General features: G+C 42.9%; 1 protein-coding gene across 2 annotated transcripts in view; it reads left to right on the top strand.

Annotated features, from left to right (window-relative positions):
• The window catches only part of LOC130298273 (uncharacterized), a 26,224-nt gene extending 1,941 nt beyond the window's left edge, over positions 1–24,283 (top strand). Inside the window, exons 1-2 of one of the 2 annotated variants that reach the window (XM_056551215.1) lie at positions 10,753–10,772; positions 22,510–24,283. In XM_056551215.1, the coding sequence (XP_056407190.1) occupies positions 22,511–23,740 (1,230 nt within the window). In that variant the 5' untranslated portion in view covers positions 10,753–10,772; position 22,510 and the 3' untranslated portion in view covers positions 23,741–24,283. Of the gene's footprint in view, positions 1–10,752; positions 10,773–22,509 lie in introns of those variants that run through there. The other variant, XM_056551207.1, reaches the window with a different exon arrangement.
• Positions 24,284–26,353: the final 2,070 nt, after the last annotated feature.

Below are 26,353 nucleotides of genomic sequence, written 5' to 3'. Positions count from 1 at the left end.
AAACCAAAACTACAACTCCCAGCATGTTGCATTATATTGTAATTTAGTATGTTATAGTGCAACATGCTAGGAGTTGTAGTTTTGGTTTGAGACAGCTGCAGAGCCATAGGCTCAGCCTAGCTCATGGAGCAGGGGGAGCGGCCGCGATGTGTGCGAGGACACTGCGTATGCGCAGCAACTCCCACATCGCTTCAGTGTGTCTGCACGTAGCAGCGTATTGCCGCTCCAAGTAGGCACATGTAAAGGCAGCATACAGAGGTCCTTCAGCGGCAGATCCGCAGCATAAAATACACTGGGGATCCGCTCGTGTGAACGTACCCTTAGGGTCTAGGGGTCTTAGGTACAGTATTCTGCGCAGATTTGATGTGCAGGATTTGATGCACAGGATTTAAAGTTGTATTCAGTCTGTTAGCTTACATTGAAATCTGCAGCAGAAAATCATGCGCATCAAATCCTGTACATCAATTCTGCGTAGGAAACTGTACGTGTAAACATACCATTCGGATATATTCACATATACAGTATCCTGCGCACATTTGATGCTCAGGATTTAAAGCTGCAGATTTGATGCTGTATTCAGTCATTTAGTTTACATTGAAATCTGCAGCATAAAATCTGTAGCTTCAAATCTGCACATCAAATGCGCAGCAAAATACGGCCTGTGTGACCCTACTATTATAAGGGAAAACATATCCTGTGTACAGCTGGTAATTACCACTATATGGTCCGGTATAAAATCACTTTTATGGTGTACAGATCCTGTGTACAGCTGATATCTACCTTTATATGGTCCTGTATATAATCACTTGTATGGTATACAGATCCTATTTGTAGGTGATCTCTACCATTATATGGTCCTGTATACAACCACATATATGGTATACAGATCCTGTGTACCGCTGGTATATACCTCAGTATGGTCCTGTATATAATCACTTATATGGTATACAGATCCTGTGTGCAGCTGATATCTACCATTATATGGTCCTGTATATAATCACTTATATGGCTTACAGATCCTGGTAGCTACCTCTATATGGTCACTGTATGAAGGAATAATAGTCTATGTACAGGTTTTATTCAGTAACAGTAGGGTCACTGTGTGATGTATAGTGTGTTCCTAATGCATCGGTATTATTTGGCCCTTGTATTATGTGTATACTGGTATTATTGGTTATGTTAGTCTGTGTATAGTGTTTTTTTTCTCAGTATGGTTTTATTATCCAGTCTTTCAGTCTATTGGTAATGTTGATCCTTTTACTCTGGATTTGGTCAGTAACAGTATGAAGTTAATTTGTATGGTGATAATATTCCTCCTGTTATACTGGTATTGGTAATATTGGTCTCAGAATACAGGATTTGGTCAGTAACAGTATGATGGTATTATGTATGGTGATAACATTCCTCCTTGTACTCTGGTATAATTAGTCATGGAAAATTATCTTAACCCCTTAACGACGCAGGACGTAAATGTACGTCCTGGTGAGCTAGTACTTAAAGGGGTACTCCGCCCCTAGACATTTTATCCCCTATCCAAAGGATAGGGGATAAGATGTCAGATTGCCGCGGTCCCGCTGCTGGGGCCCCCCGGGATTGCCGTTGCGGCACCCCGCTATCATTACTGCGCAGAGCGAGTTCACTCTGCACGTAATGACGGGCAGTACAGGGGCCGGAGCATCGTTACGTCACGGCTCCGCCCCCTGCCATAGACTTGTATTAAGGGGGCAGGCCGTGATGTCACGAGGGGCGGAGCCACGATGTCACGCTGCTCCGTCCCCTGTATCGCCCGTCATTACGAACAGAGCGAACTCGCTCTGTGCAGTAATGACAGCGGGGTGCCGCAGCGGCGATCCTGGGGGTCCCCAGCAGTGGGGCCGCGGCGATCTAACATCTTATCCCCTATCCTTTGGATAGGGGATAAGATGTCTAGGGGAGGAGTACCCCTTTAATGCACCAGGATGTACATTTACGTCCTAAGCATAACTGCGAGCATCGGAGTAATGCCCGGATCATGCACAGCAGGTCCCGTCTGCTGATAGCAGCCAGGGACCCGTCTGTAATGGCAGACACCCGCTATCCCCCGGATGTCGGCCATTAACCCCTTCCCGCAGAATGTCATATATAAACGCCGGGTTGTGCAGTGCGTTCGCGCATCCCGGCGTTTATAAATGACATGCAGTTAACCCGGCGATGCGCAGCATCGCACGGGTTAACTGGCAGAAGTCCCGCTGTTTCCAGCAGGGGACAACTTCTGCTTCACCCCCAGGACCATCAATTGATGGTCCTGGTCAGCGATCACTGTGATTGGTCCCTGTGGACCAATCACAGTGATCTGGGGTGAAAGTTCAGATCCCCCGCACTGCCCGCCCCTGGAAGTCGGGCAGAACGGGGGACGAAGGCTGCAGGGGCTCGCGGGGACCTGCGGCATTCGGGGGGAACACGTGGGGACCGGCGGACTTACCTGATCCAGCGGCGGGACCGAGGAGCAGCGCGGGGCCGGCCACGTGGAGGAGCAGCGACGGGTAAGTATGTGGTCCTCAGAGGCAGCAGTGAAGATCTTCACTGCTGCTTCTAGGAGTCTGAAAACTACAACTCCCAGCATGCCTAGACAGCCTTTGGCTGTCTGGGCATGCTGGGAGTTGTAGTTTTGCAACATCTGGAGGGCCTCAGTTTGGAGACCATTGTATAATGATCTCCAATCTGTGCTCTTCCAGCTGTTGCAAAACTACAACTCCCAGCATGCACTGACTGTCCAGGCATGCTGGGAGTTTTAGTTCAGTAACATCTGGCCCTTCAGATGTTGCCGAACTACAACTCCCAGCATGCCCTTCAGCTGTCTGGGCATGCTGGGAGTTGTAGTTTTCAACAGCTGGAGACACACTGGTTGGGAAACATTGTTTCTAACTCAGTGTTTCCTAACCTGTGTGCCTCCAGCTGTTGCAAAACTATAACTCCCAGCATGCACTAAAAGACCATGCATGCTGGGAGTTGTAGTTTTGCAACATCTGGAGGGCCCCAGTTTGGAGACCATTGTATAATGGTCTCCAATCTGTGCTCTTCCAGCTGTTGCAAAACTACAACTCCCAGCATGCACTGACTGTCCAGGCATGCTGGGAGTTTTAGTTCAGCAACATCTGGCCCTTCAGATGTTGCCGAACTACAACTCCCAGCATGCCCTTCAGCTGTCTGGGCATGCTGGGAGTTGTAGTTTTGCAACAACTGGAGACACACTGGTTGGGAAACATTGTCTGTTTCTAACTCAGTGTTCCCTAACCTGTGTGCCTCCAGCTGTTGCAAAACTATGACTCCCAGCATGCACTAACAGACCATGCATGCTGGGAGTTGTGGTTTTGCAACAGCTGATGCAAGCCCACCCCCCCCCCCCGCCCCGCCACCCCCCGTGAATGTACAGGGTACATTCACATGGGCGAGGCTTTTACAGTGGGTTTCTCGCATCTTGAGATGCAGCAAATTTAGCGCTGGGAAACTCGCTGTAATCCCCCGCCCATGTGACTGTACCCTAAAAACACTACACTACACTAACACAAAATAAAATAAAAAGTTAAAAACACTACATATACACATACCCTTACACAGCCCCCCTCCCCCAATAAGAACGTCCGGTACACCACTGTTTCCAAAGCAGAGCCTCCAGCTGTTGAAAAACAACAACTCCCAGTATTGTCGGACAGCCGTTGACTGTCCAGGCATGCTGGGAGTTTTGCAACAGCTGGAGGCACCCTGTTTGGGAATCACTGGAGTAGAATACCCCTATGTCCACCCCTATGCAAATCCCTAATTTAGGCCTCAAATGCACATGGCGCTCTCACTTTGGAGCCCTGTCGTATTTCAGGGCAACAGTTTAGGGCGACATATGGGGTATCGCTGTACTCGGGAGAAATTGCGTTACAAGGTTTGGGGGGCTTTTTCTTCTTTAACCCTTCATGAAAAGGAAATGTTGGGGTCTACACCAGAATGTTAGTGTAAAAATCTTTTATTTTTTACACTAACATGCTGATGTTGCCCTATACTTTACATTTTCACAAGAGGTAAAAGGGAAAAAAGCCCCCCAAAATTTGTAACGCAATTTCTCCCGACTACAGAGATACCCCATATGTGAGCGCAAAGTGCTCTGGGGGTGCACAACAAGGCCCAGAAGGGAGAGCGCACCATGTACATGAGGTGATTTCCACAGGGGTGGCTGATTGTTACAGCGGTTTTGACAAACGCAAAAAAAACAAAACCCCACATGTGACCCCATTTCGGAAACTACACCCCTCACGGAATGTAATGAGGGGTGCAGGGAGAATTTACCCCCCACAGGTGTCTGACGGATCTTTGGAACAGTGGTCCATGAAAATGAAAACTTGTACTGTATCCCTTGTTACGTTCCTCAAGGGGTCTAGTTTCCAAAATGGTATGCCATGTGTGTTTTTTTTTGCTGTTCTGGCACCTTAGGGGCTTCCTAAATGCGACATGCCCCCCGAGCAAAATTTGCTCTCAAAAAGCCAAATATGACTCCTTCTCTTCTGAGCATTGTAGTTCACCCATAGTGCACTTCAGGTCAACTTATGGGGTACCTCCATACTCAGAAGAGATGGGGTTACAAATTTTGGGGGGTATTTTCTGCTTTTAACCCTTGCAAAAAGGTGAAATTAGGGGGGAAACACACATTTTAGTGGAATTTTTTTTTTTTTTTTTTTACATATGCAAAAGTCATGAAACACCTGTGGGGTAATAAGGCTCACTTTATTCCTTATTACATTCCTCAAGGGGTCTAGTTTCCAAAATGGTATGCCATGTGGGTATTTTTTGCTGTTCTGGCACCATAGGGGCTTCCTAAATGCAACATGCCCCCCGAGCAAAATTTGCTCTCAAAAAGCCAAATATGACTCCTTCTCTTCTGAGCATTGTAGTTCACCCATAGTGCACTTCAGGTCAACTTATGGGGTACCTCCATACTCAGAAGAGAAGGGGTTACAAATATTGGGGGGTATTTCCTGCTATTGACCCTTGGAAAAATGTGAAATTTGGGGGGAAACACACATTTTAGTGGAAAAAAAAATTTTTTTTTACATATGCAAAAGTCGTGAAACACCTGTGGGGTATTAAGGCTCACTTTATTCCTTGTTACGTACCTCAAGGGGTCTAGTTTCCAAAATGGTATGCCATGTGAGGGTTTTTTGCTGTTCTGGCACCATAAGGGCTTCCTAAATGCAACATGCCCCCAAAAACCATTTCAGAAAAACGTACTCTCCAAAATCCCCTTGTCGCTCCTTCCCTTCTGAGCCCTCTACTGCGCCCGCCGAACACTTTACATAGACATATGAGGTATGTGCTTACTCGAGAGAAATTGGGCTACAAATATAAGTATACATTTTCTCCTTTTACCCCTTGTAAAAATTTTAAAATTGGGTCTACAAGAACATGCGAGTGTAAAAAATGAAGATTGTGAATTTTCTCCTTCACTTTGCTTCTATTCCTGTGAAACACCTAAAGGGTTAAAATGATGACTGAATGTCATTTTGAATACTTTGGGGGGTGCAGTTTTTATAATGGGGTCTTTTGTGGGGTATTTCTAATAAGAAGACCCTTCAAATCCACTTCAAACCTGAACTGGTCCCTGAAAAATAGTGAGTTTGAAAATTTTGTGAAAAATTGGAAAATTGCTGCTGAACTTTGAAGCCCTCTGGTGTCTTCCAAAAGTAAAAACTCGTCAATTTTATGATGCAAACATGAAGTAGACATATTGTATATGTGAATAAAATTTTTTTTTATTTGTAATATACATTTTCCTTACAAGCAGAGAGCTTCAAAGTTAGAAAAATGCAACATTTTCAAATTTTTCATCAAATTTTAGGATTTTTCACAAGGAAAGGATGCAAGTTACCACAAAAATTTACCACCATGTTAAAGTAAAATATGTCACGAAAAAACAATCTCGGAATCAGAATGATAACTAAAAGCATCAGAGTTATTAATGTTTAAAGTGACAGTGGTCAGATGTGCAAAAAACGCTCTGGTCCTTAAGGCCAAAATGGGCTTGGTCCTGAAGGGGTTAAACCCTCAGATGCCGTGATCAATACAGATCACGACATCTGCAGCATCGCTGTCACTAAAATGGATGATCGGATCGCCCGCAGCGCTGCCGCGGCGATCTAATCATCCAGCATGGCAGCCGGAGGTCCCCTCACCTGCCTCCGCTACCTTCCGGGAGTCTTCTGCTCTGATCTGCCTTCTCACAGACCAGAGCAGAAGATGACCGATAATGCTGATCAGTGCTGTGTCCTATACATAGCAATGAACAGTATTAGTAATCAAATGATTGCTATAAATAGTCCCCTATGGGGACTATAAGAGTGTAAAAATAAAAGTAAAAAAGTTTAAAAAAATATGTGAAAAACCCCCTCCCCCAATAAAAACGTAAATTGTCCCATTTTCCCTCTTTCACCCACCAAAAGTGTTAAAAAAAATTATTTTCTATACATATTTGGTATCGCCGCGTGCATAAATATCTGAAGGTTTGGCACCCACTAAGAAGGGCAGCAGTAAATATCGCTTACTGCCCCCTTCCTTTGTCCCCCCCCACCGTCGCTTCCCTACCTGCGCCATGATCTCCGCTGATCTCACCGACGATCCCCACGGCATCTTCTTCTCAGGTAAAGGCCTCCATCTTCTCCCCCTGTTCTGCCCGACATCCAGGGGTGGGCAGAACGGGTGTTGCCAGGGCAACCCACTGTCCTGCGCTGCCATTGGTCAGAACTCATTTCTGACTAATGGCAAGGGATAGGAGGAGATCGCAGCACTGCGACCTCGCTCTATTTCCCTCAGGATGATCGGGGCTGTCACTGACAGCTCCAATCATCCCTATTTTCCGGGTGATCGGGTCACCAGAGACCAGATCAGCCCGGAATAGCAGAAAATCGCATGTCTTAATTGACATGCGATTTTCTGCAAGCGCTGACATGGGGGGGGGGGGGGGGGGTCTCAGGACCCCCCTCGGCGATGTGCCATGATTCCAGCAGGCATCCCGGTCCGGTCCCCAACCGGCTAGCGGCGGGTACCGGAATTCCCATGGGTGTATGCATACGCCCCACGTCCTTAAAGGGGAACTCCGGTGGAAAAAAAAATTCAAATCAACTGGTGCACGAAAGTTAAACAGGTTTGTAGATCACTTTTATTTAAAAACCTTAACCCTTCTAGTAATATCAGCTTCTATAAACTACAGATATACTACAAAGAAATTTGTGAAGTTCTTTCCAGCCTGACAACAGTGCTCTCTACTGACACCTCTGTCCGTGTCAGGAACTGCCCAGTAGGAGAGGTTTTCTATGGGGATATGATTCTAATCTGGACAGTTCTGACATGGACAGAGGTGTCAGCAGAGAGCACTGTTGTCAGACTGTAAAGAACTTCACACATTTCTCTGTTTTATACAGCAGCTAATAAGTACTGGAAGGATTAAGATTTTTTAATAGAAGTAATTTACAAATCTGTTTAACTTTCAGGCACCAGTTGATTTGAAAACATTTGTTTTCTACTTCTTTCCACCGGAGTTCCCCTTTAAGGACTCGGGATGCAGGGCGTATGCATACGCCCGGCGTCCTGAAGAGGTTGAAGGGGTACTCCCATACCTGTCTTTTTTGCCTTTTGAATGTGTTTATTATGTGTATGTATGTTGTTTTTTTTTTTTGTTTTTTTTTAAACATCTTATCTTTTGCAATTTTTTCCTTACTTTTTGTTGCGGCCGGAAGTCTTGTAGTTTCGGCTCTGTCCTGTGTATCTCGACCACGCGTTCCTTCCCTATTCGTCAGCCATGTCTTGCTCGTGACGTCAGAATTTCCCAGGTGGCTCTGACGTGTTCCGGCCTCGGTAGGGCGTTCCTGTTGCCACCCCTCTGTTTATTAGTCTAATTTTATTCATGTTGTTCTTCCTTTTTTTTTTTTTTGCTCACGATCTTCCAATTAGCCGGTGTGTTATGCGCTTGCGCATTGTTTTACGCCGCTGGGTATGTTTTGGACTTCCTCTGACGTAGTGTAAACTATGCGCATGCGCATTTAGTAAACTATGTCGGCTTGCGCTGACATTTCCCCAGATGTTCACTGATTAGTGTATGTAGTTTGGCTAGTGTGGTGGGTTTGGACTTTTTCGTTCTTTTGCTGTCTGATTGGACATGGGGTGAGTTATGATTATTGTTTGCACCTGTTATGTTTTTTTTTCCCCTCAAATAAAATGACATTGCTGTGTTTGTTGTGTTTGTTCAGTGTATATCTGTTGGGTCGGAGGCTGCTTGGCTTATTTGCAAGGTTCTTTTTGTTTATACAGGTAATCTTCTTAATTTCATTTCCAAGGTTACATTTTTTATGTCATTATGCAAACATTATCATTTTCCAGATTTTGTGTGTCCTTTTTGTTTGTTTGTTTTAACGTATTTTATTTTAGATTTACTAACGATATTTATTTTGAATGTACTGTGGTTTCCCTTAGCAACCACTTTATAACAAACATTTTGGTTATTCTTTCCTTTAATATATGTTAGTTTATAATCTGGGGTTTTTGCATAAAGGCAATCAATCTTATCAGGTTTTTAAAACAAAATTTTGTGTTACTATGGTCAATGACTACATGTAATCTCTCCTGCTGTTTTTTGTTTTTTTTGTTTAAGAAGTCTTCATGTGTGTTTTCAGAACACACATGGATGAGATTTTACATACCGTATTTTTTGCCATATAAGACACACTTTTTCTTCCCCAAAACTGGGAAGGGAAAAGTCGGGGCGTCTCATACGGCGAATACACACACCTATCGGGTCGGTCCCTGCGGCCATCAACGGCCAGGACCCGCGGCTAATACAGGACATCACCGATCACGGTGATGCTAGTGCTGGGCGGTATGGCCTAAAATTAATATCATGGTATTTTTTTTTATTATTGTGGTATCACGGTATTACCGCCTGTCAAACACCCGGTCTGCTTGGGGCCCCGGAGCAGGGGGCTCCAAGCAATTGCTTATTTTGCCTGTCCTGTTGTGACCTCCCCGGCCGAACCCCCGGGACTGACTCACCGAACCCAGGTTAAGAACCCCCAGGTCTAGGGCCACTATCTCCAAAATCCATTATCATAAACCATTATGTTTAATACATTTCTGAGGCCAATGTTCCCTTTATTTTTTGGAATAAAGATAGAAAATATGGATGATCCTTAGTAACATGGCACAAATTTGGAACAAAAAATTGCCAACAAGATCTAACTCCAAACATGGGTATGGACAAATGGGGAGATTTCTTGTATGCAGTGTAAATATAAAAAAAAAGCAAGAAAAGCAAAAAAACAAACAAAAAACAAAAAGAAGGGGCACATTTGCAGAGGCGTTGTCAAAAATCAAATAAACTAGATGATTGGTAGTTATGGCCAAATGGTCAAATATTTTGTTGAAAAATGTTATTAATATGTAACCCAAACTCTATTGGAACACATATCAAATTTTTTAATAAAGTCTGAAAATGGAAAAAAAAAAGTTAAATAAGCCACTTTTTGCAAAAGTATTACTCTGTTTTGACCTAAATAATGTACATTTAAAAAGGTTGTAAACCTTAGAATCAAAAATCAAGTCACAAACCCACTTGAGGCTTTGTGCACATGCATAGTAGTATGCTTTATGTTTTTTTTTTTGTTTGTTTTTTTCCTTGAACATATGGACAGGGCCAGTGTTAGGGCGTGGCATCCTAGGCAGTTTCCTAGGGCCCCCATCCAAAAGGGGGCCCCTGAAAAGCTTTAGGGCATTACTAACAATACTCAATTTTGCACAAAATCGCTGTGTTTTTGCTGCAATTTTACCGCAAATTTGTGCAAAATGCAGTATTCAGGGCCTAAGGCACTAACACTCCTCCCCCTGGCCTGAGCATTCTGGAGGAGCCCTGCTTGCACTCCACTAATGAGACGTCAGCACGTTCGGAGGAACGCGGCATGCAGCGCGCCACTAGTAAATTCCCCTCACATCCTGCTTGCGCTGCACTGCTCGGGGGGCCCTGGCGATCGCTGCCAGCACTTCTGCTGGGAGCCCCTGCTGATGTGACCCTGACGCAGAAGCAAAGCAGCCTCAGCCAACCCGATCTCCAGCATTCATCTCATGGGGGTAAGGAGAGGCTTTGGGTTGGGGATGTGTATTGTGTATGTGTGTGTATGATGTGTGTATATGTATTATGTGTGCATGATAGATTTATGTGTATGTATGAGGTGTGTTAGATGTGTATCTATGATGTGTGTATGAGGTTTGTTACAGTGTGTCACCCCAGTAGTAAGGTAATGACATGAAGAGGAGGTTTGTTACAGTGTGTCACCCCAGTAGTAAGAAGATTACATGAGGAGGAGGTTTGTTACAGTGTGTCACCCCAGTAGTAAGAAGATTACATGAGGAGGAGGTTTGTTGCAGTGTGTCACCACAGTAGTAAGGAGATTACATGAGGAGGAGGTTTGTCACAGTGTGTCACCACAGTAGTAAGGAGATTACATGATGAGGAGGTTTGTCACAGTGTGTCACCCCAGTCTTCTGACACTTTACATAATACCAAACATACAATGTTGGATGCTGCAGAGAGAGAGCAGGGTGTGCAGCGTCTGACACCCCACAATCACACAGTTTAGCCTCTATCCTTTACATCATCAGATGCTTTTGTTCAGCATACACCTTGGATTACTCATAATATTAGTAGATTCGAATTCTAATATGATGGGAGACCCTTTTTTTTTTGTAAACTTACTTTAGCCAATAAGGTAGATGAAGAAAGATGATTGTAGTTCGTATGTATACCAGCTAAAGATGCTTCATTGGTCAACCAAGCAACAGCAGTTGCTCAAAAAAATCCCTTTTTTTTTCCGTTTAATGAGCAAAACAAAATTTCCAAATTTAAAAGTAAAAAAAAAAAATAATTATATTTAGCCAAGAAAAGGGAGGTCCATAATCATCCTTTAGTATAATACAGTAACATTTTGATAATATAATCAAGGTGTCCTGACTATTAAAGGGGTATTCCAGGCAAAAACTTCTAATCCCCTATCCAAAGGATAGGGGATAAAATGTCTGATCCGGGGGGGGGGGGGGGGCGCTGGGACCGCCCACAATCTCCCTGCAGCAGCCCGCATTCTATGCATAGCTGTATCTGCAGTTTGGGAAACCTCCGGGCTTCTGAGATGGGGGCGTGACGTCACACCACGCCCCCTCCATTCATGTCTATGGGAGGGGGCGTTGCGGCCGTTATGCACCCTCCCATAGAAATGAATGGAGGGGGCATGGCGTGAAGTTATGTCCCCATCTTGGAAGCCCGGAGGTTTCCGAAACTGCAGGGAGATCGCGTGGGGGGGGGGGGGGGGGGCTTCTCAGCAGCGGGCCCCCCGCGTTCAGACATCTTATCCCCTATCCTTTGGATAGGGGACAAGATGTTTTTGCCTGGAATACCCCTTTAACCCCTTAAGGACTCAGCCCATTTTGGCCTGAAGGACTCAGACAATTTAATTTTTACGTTTTCATTTTTTCCTCCTCGCCTTCTAAAAATCATAACTCTTTTATATTTTCATCCACAGACTAGTATGAGGGCTTGTTTTTTGCGCGACCAGTTGTCCTTTGTAGTGACATAACTCATTATATCATAAAATGTATGGCGCAACCAAAAAACACTATTTTTGTGGGGAAATTAAAAAGAAAAACGCAATTTTGCTAATTTTGGAAGGTTTTGTTTTCACGCCGTACAATTTACGGTAAAAATGACGTGTGTTCTTTATTCTGAGGGTCAATACGATTAAAATGATACCCATTATTATATACTTTTATATTATTGTTGTGCTTAAAAAAAATCACAAACTTTTTAACCAAATTAGTACGTTTATAATCCCTTTATTTTGATGACAAGCGGCGGTATGAGGGCTAATTCTTTGCGCCATGATCTGTACTTTTTTTTGATACCACATTTGCATATAAAAAACTTTTAATAAATTTTTTATAATTTTTTTTTAATAAAATGTATCAAAAAAGTAGCAATTTTGGACTTTTTTTTTTTATTCACGCCGTTCACCGTACGGGATCATTAACATTTTATTTTAATAGTTCGGACATTTACGCACGCGGCGATACCAAATATGTCTATAAAATTTATTTTTTACGCTTTTTGTGGGTAAAATAGGAAAAAACAGACGTTTTACTTTTTTAATTGGGGGAGGGTATTTACATTTTTTAAAATTTTTTTTTTTACACTTGAATAGTCCCCATAGGGGACTATTCATAGCAATACCATGATTGCTAATACTGATCTGTTCTATGTATAGGACATAGAACAGATCAGTATTATCGGTCATCTCCTGCTCTGGTCTGCTCGATCACAGACCAGAGCAGGAGACGCCGGGAGCCGGATGGAGGAAGGAGAGGGGACCTCCGTGCGGCGTTCTGAATGATCGGATCCCCGCAGCAGCGCTGCCGCCAATCCGATCATTCATTGAAATCGCGCACTGCCGCAGATGCCGGGATCTGTATTGATCCCGGCACCTGAGGGGTTAATGGCGGATGCCCGCGAGATCGCGGGCGTCGGCCATTGCCAGCGGGTCCCTGGCTGCGATCAGCAGCCGGGATCAGCCGCGCATGACACGGGCATTGCTCCGATGCCCGCGGTTATGCCCAGGATATAAATGTACGTCCTGGTGCGTTAAGTACCACCGCACCAGGACGTACATTTACGTCCTGCGTCCTTAAGGGGTTAAAGGGATACTACTGGAAAACTTTTTTTTTTTAATTAAATCAACTGGTGCCAGAAAGTTAAACAGATTTGTAAATTACTTCTCTTTAAAAATCTTAATCCTTCCAGTACTTTTTAGGGTCTGTATACTACAGAGGAAATGCTTATCTTTTTAGATTTCTCTGTCATGACCACAGTGCTCTCTGCTGACCTCTGCTGTCCATTTTAGGTACTGTCAGGAGGAGCATATGTTTGATTTGAGGATTTTCTCCTGTTCTGGGCAGTTCAGAGGTCAGCAGAGAGCACTGTGGTCATGACATCAGAGAAATCTAAAAAGATAAGCATTTCTTCTGTAGTATACAGCCCCTAAAAAGTACTGGAAGGATTAAGATTTTTAAATAGAAGCAATTTACAAATCTGTTTAACTTTCTGGCACCAGTTGATTTAAAAATAAAAAAATTTCCACGGTAGTACCCCTTTAAGTGTGATTGGTTAAATGTACAATGTTGGAAAAAAAATATATAAAATAAGATATTTAGAATAACCAAATGTGTATAGTGTATTGTGCAGAATATCAACTTGGTCCTAAAAATCATGAAAGTTTGGATGTGTGTATAGCGCATAATTGACTAAACAACAACAAACTCAAAGTTTGAAACATAAATGTGTTTATTACTGTTAGTTATCAAATAAAAAAAAATAAAAAAAAGGAATGGTTACCGTAGCTTTAGAAAGTTCTATACACAGTTCATTCAATCTTGTGATGGTGGTGGAATTTCTATGTTTTTCCATTTTAACCATAAAACATTATTCCAAATAATTTGTATAAGAAAGAAAAGAGGGGCTGCCTACACCTCAAGGACAGTAATTTGAACAATTTAATATATTTAGGCTGAGACCGTGCTTCAAATATTCCTAATATAAATTTATTTAAAACATGAACATCAAAATGCAATATACAAAAATATACAGAAAAATCCCCTCACAGGGCCCTTGCGGGGGGGAAAAGTTACAAGCAAATGCCTAGAGACAAAGTGAATACATATAAAATAAAATAATTTAACAATAAAAATTTTACTTTAAAAAAATGTATGAATGCAGTGTGACCGCTAATCCGGTACTTCTGTGTCTGATAGTCCGGTATGGTGCTACCAATTAGGGATCGACCGATTATCGGTAATCGATAATCACGATTTTGGGCATTATCGGTATCGGCAATTACCTTGCCGATAAGCCGATAATGCCCCGCCCCCCTGACCTGACTCGCCCCAACGCACCGCGTCGCACCCCCCCCACTGCACCGCCCCGGCCCCATTGCCTGCCCCATCCTCGGTTTTATAATTACCTGTTCCCGGGGCCCACGCTTCTTCTTGCTCCTGCTGCGTCCTGCGTTACGCTGTGCGCAGTGACATGCGCGACGTGACGTGGCCGACGTGACCTCACCGTCACCGTCAGTGCGCACAGTGACAGTTCAGGAGGACGCCACCAGAGCCAGATATAGAGTGGACCCCAGGAACAGGTAATTATAAAACCGGGGATGGGGGATGCAATGGGGCCGGGGGGGGGGGGGGGGCGGTCGCAGGGCGGCGGGTCGGGAGGGGGGGGGCGGTGGCGGACGATAGGTCTCAGGATAACTGTGTTATCCTTGCGCTGTGACGCTGTCCTGTGTCCGGCATGGCTGGTTCGGACGGCACTGAACCTGATGTTTGCCGTGCGATGTGGCAGTCCGGAGGTGTCAGCGATGGTGTTAGCTGCTTTCCCTCATGTGGATGGCGTCTGACGTCAGCGGTCAGGAACTGAAGGTGTTAAATGCTCCAGGTGATACACAGGATCAGCGGCACAGATTATAGCAACAAAGGAATTCCGAGGGCAACGGTGGTTACCAGGGGCAACTGGCTTTTGGTAAATAGTTGTTTCGAGTTCAGTGGCGGTCACATTGCATATGGGAACCAGGCTAAACGCGTTTCGGGGGTGCTATATTAGAGATAACCGACCCCCTTCCTCAGTAGCTGTATAACTGGAGTGATAGAAGACTCTTTTATAGCTCGAACAATTAGTTGTACAGGTGAAAGCAGGTAATTAGCCAAAAATGGTAACGGACTAGAGGGATTGTGCTTGGCAAGACACATAAAGTTTATTCATTTAAACAGCTTGCAAATATGTATGAATGCATACCTAAAAAACATGAGTAGTATTATTAATGTTGTGTATATGGCAAGAAGTAACGAAAGTAATGTGTTACATAATGCAAATAGGACTAAGAGAAAATAAAATAAATAGTTGGTCACGTGGGGGAGGGTGATGTGGAGATAATCAGTGCCAGTGAGTGCAGGTACAATGATCCCTCAACATACGATGGTAATCCGTTCCAAATGGACCATCGTTTGTTGAAACCATCGTATGTTGAGGGATCCGTGCAATGTAAAGTATAGGACAGTGGTCTACAACCTGTGGACCTCCAGATGTTGCAAAACTACAACACCCAGCATGCTCGGACAGCCGTTGGCTGTCCGGGCATGCTGGGTGTTGTAGTTTTGCAAAATCTGGAGGTCCGCAGGTTGAAGACCACTGTTAGAGGAAGTTATACTCGCGTGTCCCCGCCGCTCCGGACCGTCACCGCTGCCCTTGATGTCGCCTTCCATCGCGTCCCCGTGGTGTCCCCGCCGCTCCGCTCTTACTCGATGACGGGATGGCGTGCGCAACGACGTGATGACGACGATGGAGAGCGCCAACGATGGAGGGGATCCCGAAGAGGACACTCCGGAGCCCCGAGGACAGGTAAGTGATCGTCGGGGGCCATCGTAGGGGTCACTGTACTTGTATGAGGCTCTATATGCAACATATTGGCCCTCATTTACTATTCTAAACCCGACTTCTTTTGTGGGGGGGTTTTTGGCGCATCTTTGTCTGCGTGCGCCAGTCTGCGACACGATGCAACATTTTTTCCCGACGGACCCGATGTGGATTCTCCCAAACCCGAAAAAGGGGCTTAACCCGACATTTCTGAGCTTTCCCACGTATTTATACAGGTTTCCAACCAGAATTTGTTGAATTGTTGTGGATTTTTTTCCCGACAACTCAGAGGAGTTGGAAACCAAAACCAACAAAACCCACGTGCGACAAACAGGATGCGACATAATAATAAATACCAGGGGAAAAAAGCAGTCGGGTAAGAAAGCAACATAGACTTACAACCCGATTTTCTAAGTAAATGAGGGCCAATGTGTGGTATCCAGAAGTTGCTGTAACTGCGAGCAACGATCCCATCTGAACATACAATGTTTTTAGTGTCACAATATGATATAGTGAATCATAAAGTTTAATGGCGGAGCCCGTCTGTCATAAAGCAAAAAAGAAGACATTTTATAGACTGAAAATAAATGATGGTGAAGTGGAATGAATGTGTATTAGAAGTTTAAAATGTGACTATAGACAATGTGTTGTGTAGGTGCTATACGTAAAATGATTGAGGAGAGATAAGTATGAAAAATAAAAATGTTATAAAATGACAAAAAAAAAAAAAAAAAAACATTAAAATAAAATAAAAATAAAAAAATGAATAAAAATGATAATAATGATAAAAATGAACATAAAAGTAAAAAATTTCAAGAAAAAGAAGAAAAAGTGAAAAAATGTGATTGGGTCAATAATCAAAATAGACTTAGAAAACCATATTAAAATAAAAATAATCACTGAAGACATCTATGTGAAAGGGATGGATTGGGCTGAGGTCCACGTCCCATTTATTATTAATGGGGTACTCCGGCGCTTAGACATCTTATCCCCTATCCAAAGGATAGGGGATAAGATGCCTGATCGCGGGGGTCCCCAGTTAAAATCAGTCCCCGGTGCATGTTCGCTCCGGGTCTGATTACCGACGACCACTGGGCTGGCGGTGTGTGACGTCACGCCTCCGCCCCCCGTGTGACGTCACGCTCCGCCCCTCAATGCAAGCCCATGGGAGGGGGCGTGACAGCTGTCACGCCCCCTCCCATAGGCTTGCATTGAGGGGCTTCACACGTCACCAGCCCCGTGGTCGCCAGTAATCAGACCCGGAGCGAACACGCTTCGGGGACTGATTTTAACTGGGGTGCTGCGTGCAAGATCACGGGGGTCCCCAGCGGCAGGACCCCCGCGATCAGGCATCTTATCCCCTATCCTTTGGATAGGGGATAAGATGTCTAAGCGCTGGAGTACCCCTTTAAGGGATATGGATCAAAGCCCAGACCATCCCTCACAAATACCCAAACAGTTCAAAGTTTGAATTGAGACCACCAGGTTCCAAGGAGGCGAATTCATGAATCTTTTAACTTTCTGCTCGAGACATTTTAACCATTTAACTACCTCCGCTCCAATCTTGTCTAATATGTTGCAGTCCTATAAAAGAGAAAGTTTTAAGATCTTTATTGTGTGTTGTTGTGAAATGGGCAGAGAGGGGATGTTTCATATTTCCTTTTTTGATACTTTGTAAATGTTCAGCGATACGTGTTTTTAAGGGTCTTTTAGTTCGCCCTATATATTGTTTTTTTGCACCCACATTCGACGAGATAAACTACTCCTTTAGTATTACAAGTGATCAAATCATCAATGTTCCATTTAAAGGAATTAACATGAGAACATACTGATGTCACTTTTTTGGGACCTTGTACTTTCATGAAATTGGGGCATATACCACATTTCACAAAACCTTTTGTGTTGAGCCGGGAATTTGTTTGTTTGGATAATGGAGGTTTGATGGAAGGGGCTACTTTTGTGCCCAAATTGGGAGCCTTAGTGTAAACTATAGGAGGACGTGTGGGAACCATCCATCCTATTTCCCTATCTTGACATACTAGAGGCCAATGTTTGGCTAATAGTTTCTCTATCTTTTTATGATCTTTATTGTAGGGCAAAACTATTTTAATGTTGAAATTATCTGTAGTAACTGATTTTTCGCTTGGTATAAAAAAAGGAGGACCTATTATTAATGATAAAGAACATAAATTCATTTTAGGGACATCTGAACGTTTACCTGTCTTTTACTGTCTCCCAAAAACGCATAAAAATTTTACCAAACTACCAGGACGGCCTATCGTATCTGGGATAGGGTCTTTAACATCAAACCTATCCCAGTATGTTTTTACAACCCTTTGTTCAGAAAACACATACATATTTGAAAGATACCACACAAATGAATTCTATAATCGAATCATTCCCTTGGACAGAAAAGCATATACTAGCTACTCTTGATGTCTCTTCACTATATACCATTATACAACATGATTTTGGAATTTATGCTGTTGAAAATTTTCTTAATAAAGGCCATATCAAACCACAACAAGTCCAAATCATCTCATTATCAATTATTTTTTCTTTGAGGGCAATTATTATGTACAACAAGTAGGCACAGCCATGGGCACGAGGTTTGCACCAAGCTACGCTAATTTATTCATGGCGGATTGGGATGAGACAAACATCATACCCCCACCTTGGTGCAAACCTGGTGCTCTGGAAACATTATATTGATGATATTATTTTGATTTGGGAGGGGGGTTTTATTGATTTGGAGCACTTTATTATTAATTTAAATCAAAATAATCACAACATTCATTTTACATCTACAGTTAGTAAGGAAAGTATACATTTTTGGGATATTGAAATCAAGGCCAGTCTGGGTCAATTAAAGGGGTACTCCGGTGAAAACCTTTTTTCTTTTAAATCAACTGGCTCCGGAAAGTTAAACAGATTTGTAAATTACTTCTATCAAAAAAAATCTTAATCCTTCCTGTACTTATTAGCTGCTGAATACTACAGAGGAAATTCTTTGCTTTTTGGAATTCTCTCTGATGACATCACAAGCACAGTGCTCTTTGCTGACGTTATTATAATAATAATAAGTCTTTATTTATTGTTGTCCTTAGTGGGATTTGAACCCAAGTCCCCAGCACTGCAAGGCAGCAGTGCTAACCACTAAGCCACCATGCTGCCCTTAGCATACATCTGCTATGCATGGTTGCTAAAATGGACAGAGATGTCAGCAGAGAGCACTGTGCTCGTGATGTCATCAGTGTTCCAAAAAGAAAGGAATTTCCTCTGTAGCATTCAGCAGCTAATAAGTACTGGAAGGATTAAGATTTTTTAATAGAAGTAATTTACAAATATGTTTTACTTTCTGGCACCAGTTGATTTAAAAGAAAAAAGGTTTTCACCGGAGTACCCCTTTAATCTGCAATAATTATCAAAAACCAACTGCTACAAATAGCTATATAGATTACAACAGCTGTCACTTACCAAGATGGCTGAATAACGTACCAAAAGGACAATACCGTAGACTCAAAAGAAACTGCACTTCAGATGATATATTCACAGAAGAAGCAGCACAATTAACAAACATGTTTAAAGCGAAGAATTACCCAGACTGGCTTTTAAGTAGGGATCGACCGATATCGATTTTTTAGAGCCGATACCGATAATCTGTCACCTTTACGGCCGATAGCCGATAACTTATACCGATATTCCGGTATAAGTTATAGGCTATTTCAACCTCGCCCCGGCGGGGCAGAAGCCGTTGCAGATCAATGATTTAAAGCGGGCACTTTAAATCAATGAACTGCAGCTGCTTTTGCCGGGCCAGAGACCGCCGCCGCCACCCGCTTCTTTCCCCCTGCCTGTCCTGGGGTCCTGAGTCTAACCACCACAGTCGCCTCCCCCCATCCTCTGCCCACATACCGCCGCCGCCCCATCGCCTCCCCCCATCCCCGGTGTTATAATTACCTGTTCCTGGGGTCCGCGATCCTTCTGGCTCCATCGGCATCCTGCGCTGTCACTGTGCGCACTGTCACTCGTCATTACGCAGCGCACAGCAACAGCGCAGGAGCCAGAAGGATCGCGGACCCCGGGAACAGGTAATTATAACACCGGGGATGGGGGGAGGCGATGGGGTGGTGGCGGTATGTGGGCAGAGGATGGGGGGGGCAGCGGGATGGGGGGAGGCAATGGGGCAGCGGCGGCGGTATGTGGGCAGAGGATGGGGGAGGCAGTGGGGCAGCAGCGGTGACGGTCGTCTCTGGCCGGGGGGTGGGGCATTATCGGCAAGGTAATTGCCGATACCGTTAATGTCCAAAATCGTGATTATCGGCCGATAATATCGGCCAAACCGATAATCGGTCGATCCCTACTTTTAAGTCAATCTCTACAGCAGATTAACCAAACTGATAGGTCCTCCTTTTTTACACCAACCGAAAAATCAGTTACTACAGATAATTTCAACATTAAAATAGTTTTGCCCTACAATAAAGATCATAAAAAGGTAGAGGAACCATTAGCCAAACATTGGCATCTAGTATGTCAAGATAGGGAAATAGGATGGATGGTTCCCACACGTCCTCCTATAGTTTACACTAAGGCCCCCAATTTGGGCATAAAAGTAGCCCCTTCCATCAAACCTCCATTATCCAAACAAACAAATTCCTGGCTCAACACAAAAGGTTTTGTGAAATGTGGTATATGCCCCAATTGCATGAAAATACAAGGTCCCAAAAAAAGTGGCATCAGTATGTTCTCATGTTAATTCCTTTAAATGGAACATTGATGATTTGATCACTGGTAATACTAAAGGAGTAGTTTATCTCATCGAATGTGGGTGCAAAAAAACAATATATAGGGCGAACTAAAGGACCCTTAAAAACACGTATCGCTGAACATTTACAAAGTATAAAAAAAGGAAATATGAAACATCCCCTCTCTGCCCATTTCACAACAACACACAATAAAGATCTTAAAACTTTCTCTTTTGTAGGACTGCAACATATTAGACAAGATTGGAGAGGAGGTAGTTACATGGTTAAAATGTCTCGAGCAGAAAGTAAAAAGATTCATGAATTCGCCTCCTTGGAACCTGGTGGTCTCAATATAAACTTTGAACTGTTTGGGTATTTGTGAGGGATGGTCTGGGCTTTGATCCATATCCCTTAATAATAAATGGGACGTGGACCTCAGCCCAATCCATCCCTTTCACATAGATGTCTTCAGCGATTATTTTTATTTTAATATGGTTTTCTAAGTCTATTTTGATTATTGACCCAATCAGACTTTTTTATTTTTCTTCTTTTTCTTTTATGTTAATTTTTATCATTATTATCATTTTTATTCACATTTTTATTTCATTTTAATATTTTATTATTATATTTGTTTAAAATTTGTCATTTTGTACATTTTTATTTCTATTTTTCATACTTATCTCTCCTCTATCATTCTACGTATAGCACCTACACAACACATTGTCTATAGTCACATTTTAAACTTCTAATACATATTTATTCCACTTCACCATCATTTATTTTCAGTCTATAAAATGTCTTCTTTTTTGCTTTATGACAGACGGACTCCGCCATTAAACTTTATGATTCACTATATCACATTGTGACACTAAAAACATTGTATGTTCAACACAGATGGGATCGTTGCTCGCAGTTACAGCAACTTATGGACACCACACAATATGTTGCATATAGAGCCTCAAACAAGTATCTGCATTCATCGCCACTGATTATCTCCACATCACCCTCCCCACGTGACCAACTATTTATTTTATTTTCTCTTAGTCCTATTTGCATTATGTAACACATTACTTTCGTTACTTCTTGCCATATACACAACATTAATAATACTACTCATGTTTTTTAGGTATGCATTCATACATATTTGCAAGCTGTTTAAATGAATAAACTTTGTGTCTTGCCAAGCACAATCCCTCTAGTCCGTTACCATTTTTGGCTAATTACCTGCTTTCACCTGTACAACTAATTGTTCAAGCTATAAAAGAGTCTTCTATCACTCCAGTTATACAGCTACTGAGGAAGGGGGTCGGTTATCTCTAATATAGCACCCCCGAAACGCGTTTAGCCTGGTTCCCATATGCAGTGTGACCGCCACTGAACTCGAAACAACTATTTACCAAAAGCCAGTTGCCCCTGGTAACCACCGTTGCCCTCGGAATTCCTTTGTTGCTATTATCTGTGCCGCTGATCCTGTGTATCACCTGGAGCATTTAACACCTTCAGTTCCTGACCGCTGACGTCAGACGCTATCCACATGAGGGAAAGCAGCTAACACCATCGCTGACACCTCCGGACTGCCACATCGCACGGCAAACATCAGGTTCAGTGCCGTCCGAACCAGCCGTGCCGGCGCCTGCCAGCGCCCACAGGACAGCGTCACAGCGCAAGGATAACACAGGAATCCTCATATCGGGTAATATCTCTACTATATTACACAACATTGTGCAGATCTATATGGGACAGTACCCTGGACATTCATATATTTGTTTTGATTTATTTTTCTGGACATTGGTAGCACCATACCGGACTATCAGACACAGAATTGCCGGATTAGCGGTCACACTGCATTGATACATTTTTTTTAAAGTAAAATTTTTATTGTAAAATTATTTTATATGTATTCACTTCGTCTCTAGGCATTTGCTTGTAACTTTTTCCCCCCGCAAGGGCCCTGTGAGGGGATTTTTCTGTATATTTTTGTATATTCCATTTTGATGTTCATGTTTTAAATAAATTTATATTAGGAATATTTGAAGCACGGTCTCAGCCTAAATATATTAAATTGTTCAAATTACTGTCCTTGAGGTGTAGGCAGCCCCTCTTTTCTTTCTTATCCAAATTACTATTATACACCTGGGTATAGGTGTTTTTGCCTACTCTGCCTCGGCCAGTATTTAATTGTGAGCTGCACCATTTTTTTTTATTCATTATTCCAAATAACTTTGAATCGTATTTTTCTTTGTTCTTCAGCATGTCATCCTGCATTGTTTCTGGTTGTGCTACTTCCTGGCGACGGAGAAATCCAAACATATCCTTACATTGTTTTCCTAAAGATAAAGATCGAATAAAATTGTGGTTAGAAAAAACAGGCCACTATGCAAATAATTTGCAAGAGATGGTTGAGAAAGTATGGATAGGCACAATAAATGACACCTATCGGATGTGCTCTTTACATTTTTCAAATGAATCCTTTCGTTATTATGAGGATCGTCGAACATTACGGAAGGATGCCATACCTTCAATTTTTGGACAGGATTTACATTCGAAAGAATCACTATCGAAGCCTCCAAGTAATGGTCAACAGTTGCCCAAACAAGGATGTGGTAATGAGATATCAAATTCTAGCGTGACAAAACCAACCAATGTGTTCTCAGTTAGTGACTCTTTTTCTCAAAAAATATCTGATAATTTACCGAAAATACAGGGTGATTTAGAAATTGAAAGACAAAAAACTACCACAAATTCCGTCAACTTACCCGGATCCCATGATATTTATATTCTGCCTGGAAGTGTTCCCTCCGCAAGATTTCAAAACATTAGTAATCTGACCTATGGCCAACAGTTAACAACTGACAACCAATTGTACAACTTTGGATGCACTATTATCAAAAACGTTTCAAATAATGACAATGTTGCGAAACCAAGTTTGGAAACGATAGAGCACGTTAAAAAAAAACAACTGAAGTCAGTAGGGACTCAAACTGACCAAATTTTGAAACGTGACTTTGCTACCAATACCACTTATCTTCATGTGTCACATAACAAAGCCACACAAACCAGAGTGTTTCAACAAAACAAAAAAATTATGTGTTCCATCTTAAAAACACCAAGCCAAACAATGGGTATCCAGCGGAGACTTACTCCTTCCAAAAAAATGATTGTTAGCAAGAAAAAAACCCTAAATCTTCAGCCGATACATAACAAACTATACAGAAATACAAGAGGGGATCAATGTGGAAAAGTCAGCAGTTTAGCTATCTCAGTAGCAAGTTCAGTAAAATTGCCAATTATACCCACGTTTGCAAACCAAACTCAAACCTGTCAAAAATTGAAAAACACAACACAAGGAAACTTACTTGACATTTCAGGAATGGTCAATCCAACGTTGAAAATGCACCAACCGGTTTCCGAAATGAATATGAAACATTTATTCAGGAATGAGCAAGACAAAATAAAGATGCGTGCACCAACCATAATCTAAATTTGCAACAATTTCAACATCATGTAAGTTTGCAGCAAAATAAATCAATATGATCTTATAGCAGCAATGAAACTATCGAGGACCCAAGAGATCCAATGTCTTCACCCACCAAGCTTACCACGTACAAGCTTAGAATCCGACTTTTCTGATGTCACAATGGATGAGGAACATGTAGCCTTTCGATTTTGAAAATATAGACTCTATCGGTTTGAGCTATGAGCTTGAACCCAAGTATATCGTTTTTGAGTCATGTTTAACCCCTTCATGACCCAGCTAGATTTGGTCTTTATGACCCAGACCGTTTTTTTTTTTTTTTTTTTTTTATCTGACATGTGTCTCTTTATGTGGTAATAACTTTGAAATGCTTTTTCCGAGCAATGCAATTTTGAGATGTTTTTTTTGTGACTTATTGTACTTTATATTAGTAGTATATTTTTGTTGATACATGCTGCGGTTTTTGAGAAAAACTCAAAAATATCGATTTGGAAACTATCTACTTGTAAGAGAAATAGTTATGCCAAATAAATTTTAGTTATTAATTCACATCTACAATATATCTTCTTTATGTTTGCATCATTTGTTATACATTCTTTTACTTTCTTAGGGCATTATAAGGATAGGATTCCACTGAGGTTCCCCCCCCCCCCCCAGCAAAAACACCAGGAAAAACTGCCACGGATCTTTCCTGTGTTCTGGCAGTTTTTCTGGCGTTTCTTCTGGCGTTTTCCCTGGTATGTGGAAACAGACAGTTTTGTCCCCTGAGGCAGTTTTCTCACTGCCTTCAGGGTACCACTTTGTGGGTCGGATGCTGAGCGCCCGATCCACAGAGTGTAAGGAGACGAGGAGTGATGTATAGCATCACTACCCACCTCCCCCGGCGGTATAGTATACAGGGGGGCATAGTGTACCCGTGTATACTATACAGGAGCGGAGCCAGGAATCCTGTCACTAGACTGACAGGACTCCCTGCTCCTATAGCCGCTTTGGGCGGTATACAGTATACACAGCTATCTATAGATAACTGTATATAGTGTAGACAGAACAGGAGGTCCACTTGCCTTCCTCGCTCCCTGTCCCCGTCGGCCTGTGTAGCTCCGCCCCCTAGTGATGACGTAATTTGGGTGCGGAGCTACAGGCGGGAGTCAGGCTAGTAAGGGTCTGAAGCTCTATTCACATTGTCCGTTTTGTATAATGTGAACAGACCCTTCTGGCAGTGTCTACCCAGACAGGGAGACTCCAGCTGTTGTTAAACTACAACTCTCAGCATGCCAAGACAGCCAAAGGCTGTCTGGGCATGCTGGGAGTTGTAGTTTTGCAACAATTGGAGGCTCCCTATTTGGGAAGACATTGCATTATGGGCACTCTCCCCAGCAGAGAGTGCCAAAAATGTACTTACCAATTTCTTGTGCTTATTTTCTTCTCGTTTCAGATCCGTGTATGCAGAGGATTACTGCGGATTCGATGGATTACGGTGGATGAACTGGATTTTTTTCTTTTAATAAAATGGTTAACGAGGGCTGTGGGGGAGTGTTTTTTAAAATAAAATAATTTTTCCAATGTGTTGTGTTTTTTTTTGTCTTATTGACGGAATCTATTACTAAGCCAGGGCTTAGCGTTAGCCCCAAAAACAGCTAGTGCTAACCCCCAATTATTACCCCAGTACCCACCGCCACAGGGGTGCCGGGAAGAGCCGGTACCAACAGGCCCGGAGCGTCAAAAATGGCACTCCTGGGCTTAGGCGGTAACAGGCTGGCATTATTTAGGCTGGGGAGGGCCAGTAACAATGGTCCTCGCCCACCCTGGTAACGTCAGGCTGTTGCTGTTTGGTTGGTATTGTGCTGAGAATGAAAATACGGGGAACCCTATGCTTTTTTTTTTATAAATAAATAAATTTAAAAAATGCATAGGGTTCCCCGTATTTTCATTCTCAGCCAGATACCAACCAAGCAGCAACAGCCTGACATTACTAGGGTGGGCAAGGACCATTGTTACTGGCCCTCCCCAGCCTAAATAATGCCAGCCTGTTACCGCCTAGGCCCAGGAGCACCATTTTTGATGCTCCGGGCCTGTTGGTACCGGCTCTTCCAGGCACCCCTGTGGCGGTGGGTACCGGAGTAATAATTGGGGGTTAGCGCTAGCTGTTTTGGGGGCTAACGCTAAGCCCTGGCTTAGTAATAGATTCCCTCTATTAGACAGCCTCCATTACTATACCTGAAAATTCTATAAAAAAAAAACAAAAAAACAACACATTGGAAAAATTATTTTATTAAAAAAAACACTCCCCCACAGCCCTTGTTAACCATTTTATTAAAATAAAATCCAGTTAATCCGTCGTAATCCTCTGCATACACGGATCTGAAACGAGAAGAAAAAAAAAACACAAAAAAATGGGTTTGGACATTTTTTGCGCTCTCCGCAGGGTAGAGCGGCCATAATGCAATGTCTTCCCAAACAGGGAGCCTCCAATTGGTACAAAACTACAACTCCCAGCATGCCCAGACAGCCTTTGGCTGTCTGGGCATGCTGGGAGTTGTAGTTTAGCAACAGCTGGAGTCTCCCTGTCTGGTAAGACACTGGCAGAAGGGTCTGTTCACATTATACAAAACAGACAAT

This window comes from Hyla sarda, chromosome 1 (assembly GCF_029499605.1).
Source record: "Hyla sarda isolate aHylSar1 chromosome 1, aHylSar1.hap1, whole genome shotgun sequence".
NCBI classification, from domain to species: domain Eukaryota; kingdom Metazoa; phylum Chordata; class Amphibia; order Anura; family Hylidae; genus Hyla; species Hyla sarda.
Note: the sequence above shows the minus strand (reverse complement) of the source record. Positions and strands in the feature narration are given on the sequence as shown.